The 12334-nt window shown below is 43.4% G+C and overlaps 1 protein-coding gene across 1 annotated transcript; it reads left to right on the top strand.

The window, feature by feature from the left end:
- Positions 1 to 8956: 8956 nt before the first annotated feature.
- Positions 8957 to 10234, top strand: LOC149787323 (uncharacterized). The gene is made up of 2 exons (XM_089978371.1): positions 8957 to 9251; positions 9515 to 10234. The coding sequence occupies exons 1-2, from the start codon at positions 8957 to 8959 to the stop codon at positions 10036 to 10038; spliced, it is 819 nt and encodes a 272-aa protein (XP_089834497.1). The 3' UTR covers positions 10039 to 10234.
- Positions 10235 to 12334: the final 2100 nt, after the last annotated feature.

Genomic DNA, 12334 nt, shown 5'->3' with positions numbered 1-12334 from the left:
GGATTTTGTTAAAAAATTTTTTTAAAAAAAGGGGTAGGCAATTCAAAGACTATCTCTTTTCGAGAAATATGGCTGGCCCTGAAAAGGGCCTTTGGGTTTTCTTCTTCTAATTTCTTCTTTTCCTCCACCAAGTTCTTATTTTATCTCCTACACTCTTCTTCTCTTTCTTTTTTTTCTTCTCCTCCTCCTCTTCTTTCTTCTTCTCTTCCTCCTCTTCTTTCTTCCTCTTTTCATTTTCTTCTTCTTTTTCAATTTTTTCGTTCCAATTGCGTATTCTTATTCTTTCCTCTTCATCCTCCTTCTCCTCCTTGATCTCTTTCATTACACCACTAATCTTGTCCTTTGCTTTCCTTAAGTTATTAATTTCCATCTTCACACGATGGGGACTATAGGAATAATGGTCTTCAACCAGTCTTAATAGCATCTGTTCCATTATTCCTAAGTTGTCTAAAACGTCTTGCAAGGTTTGTATTTTGTCCATTTGGTTTCACGCCATCTTCTTTTTATTCTTTGCAGAATGGTTTGAACGACGAATACTGTGGGTTATTATAGTGAAAGTGCGGACGTGATGGAAAACATCCCCTAAAAACATAAAATTAATCTTACCTAGATCATGACCCATCAACGCGCGTACGTGAAGGAAAACATCCCCCTACTTTTTCATTTCATATAATATAACCCCAACTATACTCTTCACATACTCTAAGAAACCCATAATCTACTATCCACACCAACCTACTTTATCACTTACAAACACAAACACACAATCACACAAACACATACCCTCACATTTTTACAAAAAAGAGTTAGTGTTTATATTCACACTACTCTACCTACATACATTGGCAAATTGATCGTTATTTCTTTTCTAGAGTATTGGGTAGCCCTGAAAAGGACTGTTTTGTTTGGAACTTCATGGGCACCTGGTTAATGGTGGCACCTTCCAGGCCTGGCGCCACATACGCATCTTATCCCCCAGTTACTTTTTACCTTTTGGGGGGAGAGAGCAGAGGCAGGATATGTCGCTTCAGAATCCCAATTTTCGCTCTCTGGGATTTTGAAATTTCTTCTCTCCTTTTCCTCCTCCTCTTCTTTGTATCTTCTCTCCTCCTCTTTGTATCTTCTTTCCTCTTCTTCTTTATATCTTCTCTCCTCCTCTTCTTTGTTTCTTCTTTCCTCCTCTCTTATCCTTCCCTCCTCGACAATGGCTTCCGCGGCCAGTTCATTTAATATGCGCCTGGCATATTCCAGATGCACATGAAGTTCCAACAGTTTCTCCACTCTCGTGTTCATTTTTGGTGTTGATCAATCAACAAGGGTAGCTGGACTGCCGAACGAGTTTCAATTTATAGTGAAAGCGCGGACGTGAAGGAAAACATCCCCCTAATAACATAAAATGGATCTTACCTAGATCATGACCAAAAACAACAACAACGCGCGGACCTAAAAGAAACACTCACTCACTTTTTATGCTCCCCATCACTATTTTAAAATTTTTTCATAAATCACTTCAATAGACTATCCACATACGCAAAGCAATCCAATCTAACCCCAAATATACACCTCAGACACCAAAAAAGACATCATTTTAATCTACTATCCACACCAACTTACGTGAGCTCTTACAAACACACAAACACACAAACACATACTCTCACATTTTTTATAAAAGAGTTAGTGTTTATATACACACTACTCTACCTACTCACATTGGCCAATTAATCGTTATTTCTTTTCTAGAGTATTGGGTAGCCCTGAAAAGGGCTGTTTTTTTGTTTGCTATGGCATTCTTTTTTAGTTTCTAAGAATGCGATGTCCTCTGAGGATAGACTTTCTGGCAATAGGTCTGCTTCTTCGGAAAGAGAAGAAGAACTCTTTGGTGTCGATACGGCAATCGACAAAGCCTCTGTCAGGTTCAGGTTGCTGCTGTTGTTGCTGTTGTTGCTGCTGTTGCTGCTGTTGATGTTGTCTCTGAAGTCTGTACTTCTCTGTCCATTCTTCTTTTTCCCTGTTCACTTCTTCTCTGAAGAGCTCTTCTATTAGGTCTTCAGTGATTTTTAGCATTCTCACATTCTCTATTTCTTCTGGCTTTGGTATCAGACTGTGTCTGACCCTATGCAAATTCACGTAGGCTTCGTTGAGCTTAGCTAGTTTGGAGCACATCTTCTTAGGAGGATAAGTCGACAATGGATGGTTAGACTGGGAACAAACCGGTTCTTAAAGTCAAAGCGCGGACGTGAAGGAAAACATCCCCCACACGGTTTTCGAGCCGCAACGTTCAGTGAGTGTCATGAGAGGGATAGTAAGAAAAAAGAGCATCAATCCAACATTCTTATAGCTAAACAAACCACAAAGGCATTTTTTTCAAAACGCAACATTTTTTATTCAAAAATCACTTAACACTAAACAACAACTCTAACATTTTTAACAATAATCCAACACTATAACATCAAACAATCTTTTCAAATACAATCTACTTAGAACAGGGTTGACAACGTTGTGAATGAAATTGTGATTTCCACTGTTGGAAATCATTAGGCCATTGATGGACACTACGTTTCCTAGCTTGAGACAAAAGATAAGCATAATGGTCACAAAACCATCGATCTACTTTCACATCGTTTCTAGCAGAAGAACGAGGATCAAAATGAGTCACTAAATGTTCTAAGGAATAGCCCAGGCTGCGATGATGCAGAAAATACACACAGTACTGTCCACACACCAAGGAATATGTGCCTTGTAATTTCACGTTATTGAATCGGGTGGTTTGAGCATTTCTTCTCATAAAGTCGATGATATCGTCTTCCAAAGGGGGAAATCCGTACGAATCGAAATATTCCACACATCCTTCTTGAGGAAAGTAGACGGCTACCCAGTGGGTTCCTGGGAGATGACTGTCGTCCGTGTTGATCACGTAAGCTTGATGGTCTTTAGGTTTTCGATGAGGGAGTTCATCTTTAGCACAGGATTCCAAGAAGACGTATACGAACTGTGGTTCAAAAGGTAATAAAGTTCCCAGGTATCCATTGTTTTGTGTGGTTTTTTTCTTCTTCACAGGTAATAATAAGTCGTCAATTCGATCCTGACTTTTTGCTTGAAAATGTCTGACGAATAAACGGTTATTCGTTCTGTTTCCTCACTCTGATTCAGGAGAGCTTCGATACGATGGATCTCTTGAGTGGTTAATGGTGGACAAGAATGTTCACGCAAGTCTTTATACCACTGGTGCAACACGTCTTTGTTCGAGATGAGACTCCAAGCTTCGTCCAGATACTCGTCCAATTTTTCTTCTTGACTTAACATCAGGCATTTATCGTGTTGAATTTGACTGGGATGATCGTTTTGACATCCATAGCAATTTTTCTTGATCAATTCCGTTATTTTATCGACCAAGTGTTTGGCAAAACAGGAGACTAAATGGGCTTCTTGTTCTGGCCATCTCGACTTCATTATGATATCTTCTTCGTCTTTGTCTTGGGATTCTCCTTTCACGGTCTCCTCACATTCCATGTCCAAAGTTTCTCCACTTTGTAAAGAGGGATAACAGTCTTCCATGGCTTCTAGTAATCTAGAATGACTTCTCTCAAACTGTTGATTTCTATGGTATTATCGAATTCTGCATACAGGATGACGTTCACCGTCTCTGGTAGACCAACCGCAAACTGAAGTTCCACACGAATCTGGCCAGATTTTATAGGGTGGAAATGTCCCTCGTCGCTGCCCTGGTCAGGAGTGAAATCGAAAGCCCACAAAGCATAGCCTTCTGCATATTCGTCGTACGTAATGCCGTGACTGGTGTTAGTTCCTAACTGTCCGGTGGCTTCGTACAGGGACAAGTACGATCTCAAGTAATTCGACTTAGTCTTATCGGCGGTATTAAAGACAGGTTCGAAAGGTCGGGTACACAAGGTCTTGCCATCGCGACTGACTTCGATCTTGGACACTCTGTAATGTTGAAACTGAAAAGGATTTTCTTTAAAGTCACCATTGAAAGCTGAATTCTTGACGATGCCAACAATCAAACGTTTGGGTAACTGTCCTTGGAACAGATGATCTTCGATCTTGGATCGGAGTCCAGAGGCAATGGTGAACGTTTTCACTTCTACGCGTCGTATGGGATACTTGGCGGTTGTTCTGCTCAATGTCTGACTGATGTCGTTACCTACTTTAGGTAACACTTCCACACGACGCACGTAAAGTTTGGCTTCTTCGATGGTGGTTTTGTAAGTGGTATCAGCAGTACCAGTCATCAAATGGAAAGCAGCACTACTGCGATTCAGTCTCAGGCGGACATCCACCCCGTTCAGCAAATACTTCTCTTGTAACCACATGTCCAAATGCAAGCGATCCATCAGTTCTAAACTACGACTTAGATGAATTTTCTTTCTTCGTTCTACAAATCCCGTTGTATTTGGATCCTCCCCAGCAACAATTGTAGTTTTGTTGAACCTATCCGCTTGGTCAGGTTCCCATACCACGCAAGCATCCAGATGAGTGTTCTTGGCTTCTTTTCCGTACGTCAAGAGATTTTCCAGGTACGCTCGATAAGGGTAAGTATCCATGTTGCTGCTGACCAGTTTGTTATTCAAGTACAAGTCCACTTCGCTAAACAAGGAATGCATGAAATTGTTGACGGGAGCTACTACATCATCATTGTCTATGGCAACGTTGTTCGCTTCGGTTACTTTGACTTTCAAGTACAGGTAACTGCTATTCAGATCGATGTAATCTTCGGGCTGTCCTTTGATTTCAAATTCGATGGGAGCAGAATCGGTCAATGTGGAGATGGGATTAAATTCCACCCACTGGGATTCTTGCATGGTCATCATCGTGGGGGGCATGGCAAACAGATCCAGTTCCGTCTTGGAACAAGCGCAAGACTCTCGGTGCATCATTTTTTTCTCTTTCTCAATAATCGAAAACGTCTAAGTCTCGAACGGTTCTTCTTTTCTTGGCCTTTCTCGCTTGAAGTCTAGTGAAAGGGTGTTTTCTGCGTCGTCTCTTTCTGCCTTGTCCTTGCTGAATGCCTGACTCGGTAGCGTGCAGGGCATTTATAGGTGTGTCTCGTCGGCCTAAAATGTCTTTTCCCGTTTGCAGCAAGACATTTTTGCCAGCCCTCATGAAGGCTTCTTTAGGGTTTTGTTTGTCGATGATGACATTTTGGAGAAATTCTTTGCCTTGCGTCAGTGCCGCATCTTTCAAGGCGTGCAATCCGCGTGTCACCATCGGTTTCAACACCGGAGCCACTGAACGAAAGGCCGATTTTAACATGTCTCCTAAACCGTGTCCTCGCTGTCGTGCAACCCCTCGGTACACTGGATACATGACTTAAGAGTCGTGAGAGAACCGTTTTCGAAAATGGAGTTTCACCGTGACTTTTCCTTTGGTAAATGGAATATCTTGTCCCAGATCTCCTTTTATAGTAATGTTGACCGTGTCCAAATATGACTTGCTGACCGGCAAATAGTGAGGATGGACAAATTCGCGGTGGACGTGGTAAGTGTTACCACCTTCCTCGTCAGCGTTCGTGGCAGAATCTACTTTGAAAGGAATGACACGCAGTAACGGCACGGAGGTGTGTCCCACCACGTTGTATTCCACCACATCGGAATACACAAACATCAAATTCAGTCCTTGGTTCAGTTCTACCGGGGTACGAAAATACTTGACAAAAGTATCGTTCTCGTAAATGACGACTTTTTCTTTTAGTGTTTGTTCTGTTTTTTTCTTCAGCTTCACGTCACCACCCAACATGTCAAACAATTCATCATTAATAAAATGGAAACCCATGATTTTGTCCCCCTCAGGAAATTTGATCAGGAAGCGACGAGCTGTTTTGTGGTATTCCATGGTGACAGTTTTGGCCTTGAAAGTCTTAAAAGCTTCCCCAAACACGCCATTAAACTTGGTGGCTATGGTGTTGACCAAATGTTGACCACTAAAATAATAGCCTGGGAGAATGGACAACTCATAGTCGGTCCAATTTGGATTGTCTTTGTTTTGTTTTTTATTGGGATATTTGCTATTGTCATTCATCCACTTTTTCAATGGTTCGTCATAAACTTCCACCACAAATTTATTTTGATTGGCAACGACATTGAGGACTTGGGTCGGGTGAATCATTTCTACTAAAGCCACTTCCCAATGGGCTTCGTGATCTAAGGGGATGGTCTGAGGTAATTTGGCCGTGTAACAGCACAACGTGTTGTTGGGAAACACCTCCATGGAACTGTCACTGGGTAAGGTTAAGTAAAATTGGTTTTGGTGACTCATAATTCTAGAGTTCTGTGGCTGTCCGAGGGGATATTACTGGACGTCAGAGGCGTGTCTCCGCCCAAAATGGGGTTCTGATTGTGGTTGGACTGGTGACTGGCACTGACACTGGCACTGGACACAACGTTCCCGTTCGAGGAGAATTTCAGGGAGGGATTGGGAAGCAGGTAACCGATGCAACTGCTCAATAAAATGGTCCACAATTGTTTGTCTCCTTGTTGCAAACTCAAATTGGCGATGGCTGCCCCGATGACACAATACACCACGAAGATTTGGCAGAAAAAGACGATTTGCGTTTTAGGCACACGTTCTCCACACCACACCCACAAGGGTTGTTTTTGTAAATCTTGCACAGAAGAACTAGGGGAAGAAGGAGTGGTCGACGTAGCTGCGTCTGCTGTGTGAAAGGGCATGATGGTCACTTCTTCTTTTTATAGTCGATGACTTGCGAAGCGTCGATCCAAGAATCGAAACTGGGTGGATATCCTTTCCAACGTACTTTGACTTCTTTGACACGTCGTTTGCCCACTTTACGGGTTCTGCGTTCGAGAATGCTTTCGATGTCGTACACGTCGTCTTCTTTTTTGGTGACACGTTGTAACTCGGGCAAATAAAACGTTCCTTTGAGCACTTCTCCGTTCATGTCTTCCAATTTATAGACGGCAGGATGACGGCCATGCACTCGTCAAGTGACACGAAACAATTCGGTCGTCCAGTTAGGTAAGTAACCTTTGTCGAAAGTGCGTTTGGTTTTGCCAATGCGCACCCAATCTCCTACGGCCAACTCTCCACTTTTCTTGGGGACAGCCCTCGTCGGGGACGTACCGAACAGGCGCTCAAACACCAGCACTTCGTTGTCGGGAGTCACGTCTTGCGGGGCACGTCCGATGCTTCGATGGTAAGATTGGTTGTACGCTTGCACCAGGTGCGGTAAGATGTCGATGTACTTCAGAGTGTGGTGATGTGTAAAATATTTCCACATGCGTTCTTTCAAAGTGCGTTGAAAACGTTCCACGATGCTGGCTTTGGTTTCGGGATTCTCGGTGGTAAAAAAATGAATGTCACGTTTCTTTAATTCTTTTTGGAAAGCTTGGTTCAGAAATTCGGTGCCTTTGTCCGTTTGCCATCGAAGAGGGTGACGACCGCTTTGTTTCAACACCCGTTGCAGGGCTCGCACTAACTCGCTGCTCGATTTGGAAGTCAAGGGCACGACCCAGGCAAATTTGGAAAAGACGTCGATGACACAAAACAAATATTTGTAGCCACGATTGTAGCTGGCCAAATGAGAGACATCGGCTAAATCGGCTTGCCATTGATGACACTGGTCAACAGTGAAATCATTACTGACTTGAAAAAGCCCTAATCTGTAGTATTTTGGTGTGCCGAACACGAATATAACCGTGAAAAATTTGTATTGGCTCTCGTTTTGAAGATATTCATATACCTCATTTTCTATGTTTCACTGTGTAAATTTCTCCAGTAGGACTGCAGCAACATCCGGAATAAGGATGTAACATTGCATAATACCATCATGCTCACATCATCCACAGTTGATTGCATCATTTTCTGATGCAATGCAATACTAATGCCATGCGGCTGCTGAAGTAAGTTGACGTCAGCAGTGTACTATACATGTGTAGGCCTATTATACTAATGCCAGGCGGCTGCTGAAACTGACGTAAGCAGTGTACTATATAAAGCCCAATCAGATAGGTTCAGCATTTAAAATATTTTAGACGTTGTGCGAGACAGTTCAAGCTACTGTTACATAAAACTTATTATTTTATCCATTTACGTACAATAAAGAACAGTAATGCCTCGAAAGTGTGTTAATACCGCGGACAATTTTTGCTATATTTGTGGGGAAGTGACATTTGCCAACCAGAAGAAAAGTATCAATTCTCAAGTGAAGAAGGCATATCATCTTTACTTCGGATGCAAGGTTGGTGACCAAGACAAGCCTTGGGCTCCGCATATATGCTGTGCTACATGTACAACACAGCTTTCACAGTGGTTGAATTGCAAAAGGTCATCAATGCCGTTTGCAGTCCCAATGGTGTGGAGAGAGCCAAGCAACCACCTAAATGACTGTTACTTCTGCTTGGTTCCTCCTCTTTCCGGCGGAATAACGAAGCGAAAGAAGTCGAGAATAGTCTACCCAAACATTCCGTCTGCATTGAGACCAGTTCCACATGGTGAGGGACTTCCTATTCCAGAACCTCCAGCAGAATATTCTCTTGATTCATCTGACGAAGACAAAGATGAGTCGACCTGTTCTTCTCCTGGTCCATCAGCATGCAGTGATCCAGATTTTCACTGTGGTGCATCATCAACCCCACACAGAATAACACAGGAAGAACTAAATGACCTGATTCGTGATTTGGACTTATCAAAGAACAAGGCAGAATTGCTAGGATCAAGACTCCAACAATGGAATCTTCTAGAAGAAGATGTCACAATTACTGCATATCGAAAGCGCCACCAGCAATTGGAGCCTTTCTTCAGAAAGGAAAGTAATCTGATATTCTGTTCCGATATTGAGGGCCTCATGAATGCTTTAAAAATCACTCATGACCCACAAGAATGGAGACTATTTGTGGACTCTTCGAAACTGAGTCTCAAGGCTGTGCTTTTGCACAATGGAAACATTCTTCCATCTATTCCAGTAGCGTATGCTGTCCACATGAAAGAGACATACGATAACTTAAGGCAGCTACTGAATTCCATTGAGTATAACAAGTACAGCTGGCACCTCTGTGGTGATTTGAAGGTAGTTGCCCTTTTAATGGGACTGCAGCAAGGATATACAAAATACATGTGTTTCTTATGCGAGTGGGATAGCCGAGCAAGGGAAATGCACTACATGAGGAAGGAATGGACTCACAGGCAGAATGTAGCCATTGGAGAGAAGAATATCCAACACCCAGCTCTGGTTGAGGCTCAGAAAATCTTGCTAACACCCCTTCACATCAAACTAGGTTTGATGATGTTGTTGTTGTTGTATGGTTTAACGCCATTTTTCAGCACAAGATAGGCTATTCATGGCGGCCAGTATAAATGGTGGAGGAAGAACCCGGGAAATCCCCGGAAAGAACCACCGACCCACGAGAAGCTACTGGCAAGCTTTCTCACATAACCACATTGGCCGAATCCGAGACTCGAACTCACGCAGACAGAGGTGAGATGGCAGTGATCCGTAACGGTGAGCGCTTTAGACCACTCGGCCACTCGGGGCCCCTAGGTTTGATGAAGAACTTCGTGAAAGCCATTGACCGGACTTTGCCAGCATTCCGATACCTGCATGAAAAATTCCCTCGACTCAGCGAAGCAAAGATTAAAGAGGGAGTTTTTGTGGGTCCTCAGATTCGAGAGCTTTTCAAAGATGACCGATTCAACAACTTGCTGGAAGGTGACGCGAAACAAGCATGGAATGCTTTTCGCCTAGTTTCTACAAACTTCCTCGGAAATGTTAGGGCAGAAAACTATAAGGAACTAGTAGAAGACATGTTGATGAAGTATAAGAAACTTGGCTGCAATATGTCTCTAAAGATTCACTTCCTTCATTCCCATTTGGATTTCTTTCCTAGCAACTGTGGTATTGTTAGTGATGAACACGGCGAACGTTTTCATCAAGATATCGCAACAATGGAACAAAGATACCAGGGAAAATGGTCCACTACAATGCTGGCTGACTACTGCTGGACACTCCTCAGAGATGCTCCCGAACAGCTGTACAAGAGACAGGCGAAGAAATCTAAGATGTAGTCAATGACTTGATTTTTTATAGGTAGGCTATTACAGTTGACCTTTTACTATTGGAATGCATTTCGTTATGTAAACATTAATTTCTTGCAGATTACAAAAAAACTAGAGCCAATTTTGCAATTTGACTGTCATATTCGTGTTCAGCACATAAAAATTGATAAGAATTGACTAATTTTATTTCAGTAACATGACTTTTGTAAAAATTTGTTGTCCAGTGTGATCGATGCCTTCCACTCGGGTGCGACTTCTGGCAAACTTGCGTCGAATGGGTTTGTGTAAAGTGTAGGTAGCTTGTTCTTGTAACCATCGTTGCACTTGAGGTAAACGGAGACTTTTCAGTTGCGTTTTGGCAGCACGATACAATTTTTGAACTCCTGCGTAACCTGCAGGATGCGAGGGATCGTAGTAAATGCTGGCTAAGACTTTTTCCATTTTTTATTTTGTGTTGGTGTGTTAATAAGTCACCCACTCTTCGGTGATGCTACTTTGGGTGGGTCGAAAGGGTGGTTTGGAAACGGATTTACGTGTCCGATGGGCTACGGGAGTAGAAGTCGAAGGTAGTGGTGGTGGTGGTGGTGGTGGAGGTGGCAATGGAATGGCTTTGGTTTTCTTTTCTTTTTTCGCTTCTGGTTTCCCTTCTTTCTTTTTCACTTCTGTCGAAGGAGGTGTGGACATCATCTTTTTAACCCAAGCTTTCATTTCTTCTCGTTGGGGTGTGGGGGACGGGGTCAATAAGGATGCTGCAATCTTACTCGAAATGGGAGCTGCTGACGGTGTTTGAAACACTTCGCGCGTCTCTTCTTCCTCAGGTCTTCGTGGGGTAGCATCTCTGGTGACGGTTGGGGATGACAGTAGTGGTGGTGGTGGTAATGATGATGATGGTGCTGGACTTTTCATCAAGGTCTTAAAATCTTTCAGAGTGGGTAAAGCTGTTTCGTCTAAAGCTTTCTGGTGAAAGAGTTGCAGTCTTTGCAAGAGTTGACCGTACTTTTGCGATTTTTCTGTTTCGGACAAATCTTGGCGATCCATCAAGGATTGCAATTCGTGTTGTAACTGGGACATCTCGCTCAAATTGGGATTGGGAGGTAAATGCGGGGTGCGTTGTTCTTGCCACCGATGGTATTCCATCCATCGTTTGTAAGGCACTAAAGCTAGTTTTCGTCCTTCCATGGGGTTGTCAGGGGTCGATTCTGAGATCTTGGGACTTCCGAGGGCCTTTTTATCTTGCTCCCACCAGTCCTCCCAACATGGTTCCCAAGACTCCTTTCAGTATGGGGCCTAACAAGAGAGGTAAAATACCTCCACGTTGGACCAACGTCTTCTTTTTTTGACGAATGGGAATTTTCTTTTGAACCATTTTCCGAAGAACGTGACGATGTTTGCCTAAGCATTGTTTCTGGTGTTTGGACAAAGGGATCGTGCCTTTCAAGACGTTCAAACAACATTCGCACACGGTATCGATGACCTCTTTGGAGGCCGTTTGAATGAGTTTTTTTCGTAGGGGTGGAGAAGCTTTGGACAGGACAGATAACATGTCCCCATGTTTGGCTAAACGTGGTGGCAGTCCTTTCCTTTTCTTTCCTTGGGGTTTTCTGGAGGGTGACATCTTTGAGTCTTCAGGAGCACCAAAAAACACTGATATCCTACTCGGTCACAGGCCTTTTTTATACTGGAACGCGTCGCCATTGATTGTCTTTACGTCGTATCAGTTTGAGGACAGGCATGACACGTCGTGCAGGGGTACGTAACGGACTAAATCGAGCCAGTTCTTGCTTGGACAAATCCAGTAAACTTTGTAACATGCCCGATCTTTCATGGACTTTGATTTTGGGAGAAGGTACTTTGTGAGCAGCAGCCACTGCCGCTAAATGGGAAGGTCCTGCCACTGGGGAAGTTCTTTTGGGGGTCATCAACGGAGAAGTTCTTGGTGTGATCAACGTCTCCAAGTACTCTTCAGTTCCTGGTGACATCAACGGAGAAGTGGACAAACGTGAGGCTGTCGGAGACGCTGTGGCAGGTCGTGGTTTGCGAGTGTAAGGCTGCGTCCTGGCCGCAGTGCCTCTCTTGCGACTAGTTTTCTTCTGTGGACTTTTCTTTTTCTGAGGACTTTTTCTCTGTTTCTTTTTCTGGGGGCTTTTTTTCTTTTTTCGGGGTGGTGTCTGGTAAGAGGAGTGTCCCGCCACTGGAGAAGTTCTTCTCTTTGGGGACCTGGTCTTTTTCTTCTTGGGGCTTCGTTGAACTTTTGTCTTAGGGATTGGGGGCATTAGGATCCCATCTTAAGAGTGAGCGAATGATG

The sequence above is a fragment of the Sinohyriopsis cumingii genome, chromosome 12, assembly GCF_028554795.1.
Source record: "Sinohyriopsis cumingii isolate HCF-2022 chromosome 12, ASM2855479v2, whole genome shotgun sequence".
Taxonomy (NCBI): domain Eukaryota; kingdom Metazoa; phylum Mollusca; class Bivalvia; order Unionida; family Unionidae; genus Sinohyriopsis; species Sinohyriopsis cumingii.
The sequence above is the reverse complement of the archived record's forward strand: the minus strand, read 5'-3'. Positions and strand labels throughout refer to the sequence as shown.

Bases quoted from the DNA above. Each gene is read 5' to 3' on its own strand.
- LOC149787323 (XM_089978371.1), top strand. From the start codon at position 8,957: ATGAAAGAGACATACGATAACTTAAGGCAGCTACTGAATTCCATTGAG. The intron at 9,252-9,514 runs GTTTGATGATGT...CGGGGCCCCTAG, and splicing joins ACCCCTTCACATCAAACTAG to GTTTGATGAAGAACTTCGTG.